The sequence below is a fragment of the Saccostrea echinata genome, unplaced genomic scaffold (assembly GCF_033153115.1).
Source record: "Saccostrea echinata isolate AGI-Se365-2 ecotype Australia unplaced genomic scaffold, CSIRO_AGI_Sech_v1 ptg000054l, whole genome shotgun sequence".
Classification (NCBI taxonomy): Eukaryota; Metazoa; Mollusca; class Bivalvia; order Ostreida; family Ostreidae; genus Saccostrea; species Saccostrea echinata.
The window spans coordinates 6,448,538-6,456,983 of NW_026889803.1; the positions used below are offsets into that span (position 1 = coordinate 6,448,538).

At 33.6% G+C, this 8,446-nt stretch overlaps 2 protein-coding genes across 2 annotated transcripts; both read right to left on the reverse strand.

Annotated features, from left to right (window-relative positions):
• Positions 1-6,556: 6,556 nt before the first annotated feature.
• On the reverse strand, positions 6,557-7,015 carry LOC133172418 (uncharacterized). The gene has a single exon (XM_061307298.1). The coding sequence runs from the start codon at positions 7,013-7,015 to the stop codon at positions 6,557-6,559; it is 459 nt and encodes a 152-aa protein (XP_061163282.1).
• A 112-nt stretch (positions 7,016-7,127) lies between these two features.
• Positions 7,128-7,676, reverse strand: LOC133172419 (uncharacterized). Its single transcript, XM_061307299.1, has one exon. It carries the CDS (start codon positions 7,674-7,676, stop codon positions 7,128-7,130), a length of 549 nt encoding a protein of 182 aa, XP_061163283.1.
• Positions 7,677-8,446: the final 770 nt, after the last annotated feature.

An 8,446-nucleotide genomic window follows, 5' to 3' on the forward strand; every position in this document is an offset into this window, starting at 1 on the left:
ACTAAAAAAGTCAGTGAAAGTGCAGTCAATTTTTTTATTCTTAAAAAAAAAACAATCTAGTTCTTTTCGTTTAAAAAAATCATTCCTTCAGATATTCATTCATAATTTCAAACTGCAACCTTACATTACCCACTTTACCGTAGGATTAAGACGTAAGTTTTATCCAAAATAAATGTACTTCCTATTCTGGAAACAAAGCCTATTAAACTTTATTACTCTGGAAAACAAACAGTAAATGTTTTTTATACTATACAGCAGACTTTCATTTGAACTGATCACACTATAATTGGGAATTTTGCATTTTTAATAAATACAAAGATTTCTTTTCTTCAGTAATTAAAATTTTAAGCTCTAATTACATATTATAGGTGACGCTATTGCATCGAATTCATGGCAAGAAATCCAACCGAGAGCAGCACAGGTTATGAAGAAATAGGATTTTCTTTGGCTGCGTCTGTTATAGGAGGCATGATCGTTGTGCCCATGTTCTTGTATGAAGCATTGCCCAAGACGATGATCTTAGGCTCCCAGATAATCACCGGAATAAACGTTTCAGCAAGAATTCTGGGATTGACAGCAATGGCGTACATGGTTATATATCTTAGACTTGGAAGAAGAGACTGGATACAAAGTACAAACCATTCACTTGTTCGAAAGATTAGGTTAGGCTTTCTGTGGGTATTCTGTATTCTTAAGTGTATCACTTCTATAACACAATATCTTCTGCTCAGGTTTTGTTTGGAAGGAATGCCTAAAGAAAAGGACACAATTCTCATTGTCCAAACGCTCACAGTTGTACCGTACATTTTCTTTCAAGTGGGATTTATCACGTATTCCAGCAGATACACCTTTCACAATGTAAGAGCCGTAAAATGTGTAACATTTGTTATTGCTTTGTCAAACATTATAGAAGGAACAGCATCCATGGCGCGTCACATATCTGTTCCACCATCTGTAAACATAGTTAGAGCTTACAACTGCTCTTTTGTATCACACACATCTGGGAGACAATTTTCCTATGTCGTAACAGTATTTAAAACACCTGTATACTTGGAATTTTCCATTTTGGCAACTACATTGATTCTTGCCTTACGAGACGGAAACAGTTGGAATTGGGATATGATCTCATATGGAAACTCATCTTTTTCTTCTTCTTCCAGGTTATACTATTGCAGGTTTAAAGACGTCTTTGTGAAATCTTCAGTAGTATTAAGTGTATTCCTAAGCCTTACCATTTTGATACTTACTAGTTATTTGGTGGTTTGCCCGGAGAAAATATATGGAGACGAAATTCATAAATACACAATTTTTTCTCAGAAAATTCTAGTTTTTGTGCACATTTTAATCATTCATCAATACCTCTTTAAAAAACTGTGTACAGTACACATCGATGAACTTCAGTGATTTAGCTCTTATGCTAAGTGCTGGAGCCGTTCTAGCATTTGTTACTGTGGTTTATTTTTTCCTTCCTTTCGGCATTATGACACTTGTTACTGTTGTGAACATTTTAGATATCTTTTACCAGACGAATTTTCTTTTGTACGGAAGACGAATATCCACAATCAGCACTAATGAGTTTTCGTCTTCCCTACTTAAGGGCAGTTTCTTGGTTCTAATTTTCGCCAACATCACATCATGGTTTACCGATTCATTTTTCGGACTGTTGGATATAGCAGAAGCATCGACTGATAACTCGCTTGCACACGGTGGAATTCTTCTGTACCTGGTTTATCCATTCTTGCCATATTTCAGATTTCAATCGTCAATGGAACTCATAGAATTTTACAGAAACATCTGACGAACTGTATAATCTTCATAAATATAAAACCATTGAGTGAAATATATTTTTAGCTCACTTGATAAAAATTTAAGTTTTTCTGATCGAAGATTGCTTGTCTAACTTTCTGATTATCCTCGGCAACAGTTTAAAATTTTCACTTCTCTACTTCAGGTCCAAGGGGTTGATTTTATTAAAACTTAGTGTTTTTTGGGGCGAAAAATTTAATTTAAAATATTTTTAACGAGAACAAGTGCAGCAGAAAATTTTACTTTATTTGAAATCCTTCTGATTAATACCAGTAGTAGTTATATTAATATGCAAGCATGCATATGCAGATAAGAGTCTTTTTTTTAATTAGGCGCCCTGGACAATAAAGGATGAAAATTTTACATGGGAATATTTGAGAAAAACTTTTTTAAAATACCTTTTCCAATGCAAGAACCACTGGGGTTTGATTAGTGATAGTAGTATGCAAGGATTTTCAGGAATTCTTTTAAATCATATGCATGAACATAGGATGGGGTTATATAAATCATTTTATTATGACAGACTGAGCATATGTAGAGTACATGCATATTTGCAAATTTATCAAAGCAAGTCCTTTGGGGAAAGGTTGGGGCCACAGTAGGAGATAAAGGGATTAAATACATGCAATATTTACTTAAAGAAATTAAAAAAAATCCGTCTTAAAAACACCCGGTACACATTACTCATATTAATATGCAAACATTCAAGTGGTAGTACAGATTGATTCATGTTTATTTAACCCATGGTCCTTGTGCTAGGGTAGGAATAACCATAGATTCAAAATTAAAATAGCACTATAGCAAATTAAAAAAAAAATCTTTGCAAAGAGTTTGAGGACAATACTTTATCATAAATTTATGGAAACATTCCCAAGTCAAGTAAAATCATTTTCTAATCTTGGGGTAAGGACGGGCCTAAAATAAGGGATTAAATTTCACATAATGCATGTTTATAGAAGTAGTCTTTAAAAAGTTTTCTCCAGAACAACAAGAGAAAGTCATATTGATCAGCACCCTTACGTATTGGTGAAGTTTGACCTCTTTGGATATGATGGGTGAACAATATGGGGTAAACAAAATTTCATTGGATTATCGAGGAAAAAAATCCTCGAAATCTTATTTTGAAGATCAGCAGGACCAAGATGACTCGAGTGAGTGTTGTGGCTCAAGAGGCTCTTGTTATGTCTTGTTCTTTTCGTCTGAGTAGTGTTTAGCTGAAAATGATATTTACTCCGTGTTATGTAACATTGTAAATAATATTAATTGTGTCATGACAGGCATAAATAGCGCCACAAAGTTTACAAATAGAAATATATTTCATTTTTTGCCCTAAATTTTCAAGCAACCTCTACAGTTGTCATTAAGGTTCTTTATTCTGTCAATGCCCATCATGACAAAGGTTGATGATTTCAAGGTTTCATCTTAAAGCCGTATAATTTTTTGTATGAAATATCTGAAGATAACGAACAGTATTCAGGCTCAAAAGTCCATCAAACAATACAAAATAGGAACAGAGCAAACACGGACCTCTTAACATCAGAGGTGGGATCAGGTGCCATGGAGGAGTGAGCATCCCCTGCCGACCGGTCACACCCGCCGTGTGCTCCTTGTCATGATCGGGAAATAACGGAAAAATCCGTTGACAATTCAGTGTGTAAATAATGGCCTAACAATTTGTATGAAAAAGGTCAGTCAGCATTTGACTCAGTGATAAATTGTATTTGCTGACAAGGTCATTGTATAGACCATAGAACTTACGAAATTATGACTTTAAACGAGACTGCTGATATTCTTGTTTCATCAACTTGTTTGTCAATAATTTACCTCGTTTTAGAAATTGTACATACGTAGAGCATGCTCTTGCGTATCGAATCAACTGAGAGATATATACCCCGTATGCAGGTGATGAAGGTATATTGCTGCATAAGTAAGGGAAGTTGACGATTGAAAAGTTAAAGTCATCACGTTTATCATAAAGCTTGGTTGTTAGATTACCATTAACGTCTTTTTCAAGTAAAATATCCAAATATGAAACAGATGTGTCAGACTCTGTGGTATCTTTTATGTCAAGCTCACAAGGATATATCGTATCGACATAAGAATGGAAATAGCCATTGTTAATTGACAATACGTCGTCGATATATCTAAATGTCGAGTTGAAGGCCACAGCAAGTGTTTTCTTCTTTTCACATACAAGATTTTGGACAAATTCTGCTTCATATGAATGCAAAAAAAGGTCTGCTAATAACGGGGCGCAATTGGTACCCATGGGAATTCCAATAGATTGTTGGAAGACCTGGTCTCCAAAAACCACATAGATATTGTCAATCAGAAACCCAAGCATCTTTTTAATGTCAACTTCAGAGTACTTGTGTGTACAATCAGAATGTTTTTTAACAAAATAATTTTGCAAATGACCAATGACAAGGTAAGTAAATTTACGAGTTCCATTTTTATTGATATCAAAGTGATATCAAAAAGCCTGGACTTTAATTTATAGTGGGGAATGGTTGTGTATAAAGTTGAAAAGTCGTAAGTTTTTAAGCTGTTGATTTTGATAAAATCTTGCGATTTCAAATTTTCCAAAAGTTCCTTGGAATTTTTAAGTAACCACATCTGTGTATTATACCGAGAATTCGGAAAAGAATATATAGACTTTGATATTTAGAATTCATTCAAATTCACGATCTTCTGCTCATGAACTGAGCGCTCAGTTTATTCAGCTACATCAGAGGAAAGATGTCTTTAATATGGCAAACTCTCTTTTTAAAAAAACATTTTGTAAAAATGGATGAATATTATATGTTGATCAATGTTTGATGAAGAAAAGAATATTATTGCTATGGTTATTAAGAATGGGAAATGTTAAATTTTATTATTTTGAAGCAATGTTAAACATTTTACTGTAAGATTTGGCATCAAATCAGATATCTTACCCAGTATTTAAATTCAGGTTAGCTGTTTATTTAAATATAGATTTAAAAGTTTTAAATTTTAAGAATACAGGGAAGTAAAAATAAAAATTATAAAATATCCATACGCTCTTTTTTGGATTAAAATAAAAGAGAATTTAAAAATATTTAATGTTTCATTGCCATTGCAACCAATTAATGATATATTCCCACACAATATAAACATTTATCTAGGATATTTCTGTATCCTTTGGTTGCATATTAACTCATAATTGCTATTAGTTTTTGAATGTATGTGAAATAAAAAGAATGAATAAAGTTATTTATTATTTTGTTTCCGTAGGAACGTATATGTAATTCTTTCTTTCTCAAGTATTACTTTATATCATCCAAATAAGGCATCAGGTCTACGATTATGGAAACAGCCACTGTTTCTCCTCTACTAGTTACAAACATTAGTAATGGAACATGTTCACAAGTGCTATTTTTCAAACTTGGGGCATGCAAAGTTGCAGAATTTCTGTGCCTATGCGTTACTCGGATTCTTATATGAGAAGTAAAATCATAGCAGATGCTAGCTTATTTAGCAGAAGTTAGCTCATGGGCCGGACTTCATCCATTTATATTCAAGATCGTCATTGTTGTTACATTTTATATTTTTAAAGCATCGAATATATCCATATGGTGGAAAATCATTTCCAAGTCTTAAATTTACATGTATGCTGATGATGCTAGGTCTAAGTTTGCATCAAAAAGTTTTTAGGAAAGCCAATACTTTTAATATTTCCGATCAAACACACAATACGTTGAATAAAATTTTCAAACTGGAAACCCGTAACCTATATCTGACCTAATCCTTGATTTGACATCTGTATCATATTTTAATACAACAAGCAAATTCAAAGAATTGTGGTCCCCCTTTTTCGGTGTCTTAGTGGTTGGGATGCATTTATTTATGACATATTGTAACCGTCTTGTTTGTGTGTCCTTCAAACTTCTAGGTAAAGGTCATGAAGTCAAGGATAATATACCTTTCTGAAAGGTTTTGTTACAGGTAATGTACATACAAAATAAGAAAGCCTTATTTTCTCTCATTCAAAAGTTTTTACCAATGTGAAAAAAGACTGTAATTTAAACTTTGAGGTCAAGGTCACGAGGTCAAAAATCAGATTAATTTCGGAAAGATCTTAAAACAGGCAATACAACATATTAAATATAAATGCACTTTCATCTCTCATTCCAAAGTTATCAGCAATGTTAAAAAAAATTGAAAATTAGGTCAAATTTTATGGTCAATGTCATGGGGGTGATTCCTGACATAGTGTAGACTGTTCATATCAAATGGTGCATCATAATAGGGAATGGAAGTTTTACGTGACACTATTATATAAGAAAACAAGGGGGAAAAAATCTCAAGAATCACAGTAATTTGCAGACGTTCCCAAGCTGTGTGGATTCATTTTTATCTCAAAGTTATGCACCCCAGATTAGTTTTGGATAAAATCGGGATCAAATTTTACGTAATGCATAAATATAGGTAAAAAAATTTACTTCTACAGAACTGGAAACCCAAGTTAGCCATTTTGCTATTGAAGCATTCCGATTTTGCGAGGATTCAGAGATCCCCAAGAATGAGGGTTAGACCATAATATGCTATCACAATTTTTATGGGAATATAAAAATCTTTATAAAATCTGAATAATAGCATGACTAAAGTTACGCAGATAAGCATTGTGGCCCATGGGACTCTAGTCTTCTTATATGAATTAGTTTTTGGGATAAAGTAATTGATGAAGTTATTTTAATTATCAAAATTTGACCAAATATTATATTTTTTTTTACAAGTTTTCTGCAAATCTGATGATCTTTACAGTGCCAGTCTTAAACTCCCCCACCCACAGTCTACTAAGTGAGTCCACACTCGGTGCTCCATAAAAGTCTAGAATACGCAGAAACCAATCGTCCTGATCAAGGATATGGAGGCATTTATTTCCGGTATCTTTCACCAGAATACGACTCGCTGAGTCTGTTACTATGTTGGCTGGTCTAAATGTTTCCTTCATTGTTTCTTGTCCTTTGTACCGGTATCGGAGTCTTCCTGTTTTGTTCACCACTGTGACAGTATCTATATTGCAATCAGGAGCACATATATCACCGTTGTTGTTCTCCGCCACAAATAGCATCTTAAGTCCTCCTTTAAATATTGGATTACCTTGCTGATCTTTCCCTATCTCCTGCTTTATTCTTTTACCTTCATAGCGGACAAATTTATAATGTTCTTCATCAAGTGTACACATACTGACAAGTCACCAGTCCTGATTTTGTGGAACACATCCAGATGGAGACCATCCCTGTACATGTGGTGCTTTGATCCCAGCTGAAGTCTAATGAAAGTCATTAACTACATGATTATCGCAGATGTCCATCTTTTGATATTAAAATATCACTAGGATAATCCGAACAGGTAGAGGCAACAGTCACCCGTGCAAAACCTTGTTTGTTGTTAAGAGTGATGGTTTTATTCTCCCCTATTATCCACACCTCCTCTGTATTCATACATTCAAGCTTATGTAATGGTGCTATTCCAGTGGGAAAGCTTTCATTTTCAAAGGTTCTATCTAGGAGCGTATTAAATGCTGACCTGTGGATCCGTTCTGTATGGATCTTGGGATTCCTTAGTTCGCCAAACTTTTGGTTAAGTCTACTTTTATCTATATCATTGGAAACAAATGTCTTTAGTTCAAGTTCTATATTTAAAGGAATCTTCTGGTAGTTTTGAATATTACTATCATATTTTGTAATATCACTGACGTTAATAGACTGAACGATCTTTCTATTTTGCTGAGTAATTTCTTTCAGACTTGTAAGTACTTCTTTGATTTCCTTTTGATATTCTTTTAATCTTCCGATGCCAATTTCTATCATTTCTATCATATCTTTTTTGTTCTTGTCAACCATTACTTCAATCAGTCTGCGCCATTCTTCTCCATGCTCCTTGACCAACCTTTCTAATTTGTCACATCTTACATTTAAATTTAATTTTGACTCTATTTCAGTATCTGCGTTTTCGAATTTGGGAATGATAGTTTGTGTAAGATAAACTGTGCCCTTCTTAACAATACGTTTCTTTTCTTCAACAATGTTGTTAATTTTAATAATTATATGCCCATTATGGTCTCTGCTGAGATTTTTAATGCAAACTTCAACATTACAGTTCTGACATTTCACAGAACTCAACTCGCCAGTATAGAATTTTCAATTTGGAAACGATAGGTAAAATTCTCTCTCTCCGTATTTGATAATCTCATGAGAAGATGACAATGACATCACTGAGTGTTTTTCAACACATTCTTCATATAAGTTCACCTTGCATGGATTACAGTAAAGGAGGGCGGGTCTCCTATCACAGAGATGATATAGGATGATCATCTGTCTGATCTTTATTGGTGGCCATTTTGGGCAGTGTATTTACATCTGAAAATAGACCGAGCTACGCACCTTAACAAATTAAAATTTTTTTGTCGTCAGTCATTTAACGTCTAGCTCAAATAATGATAAATAGGATAGAAGAATGGAAATAAATTATTAAATCAAAGGTAGAATTTAGAGTCATAAATTATTGCATATCAAGGTCAAAGTTCAATGGCAATATCGCTCTAATAGTTCCAATTTCCATATCTTCTTATGACTCACCCTGATTTACATGTACTTAAAAATTATACAATGAA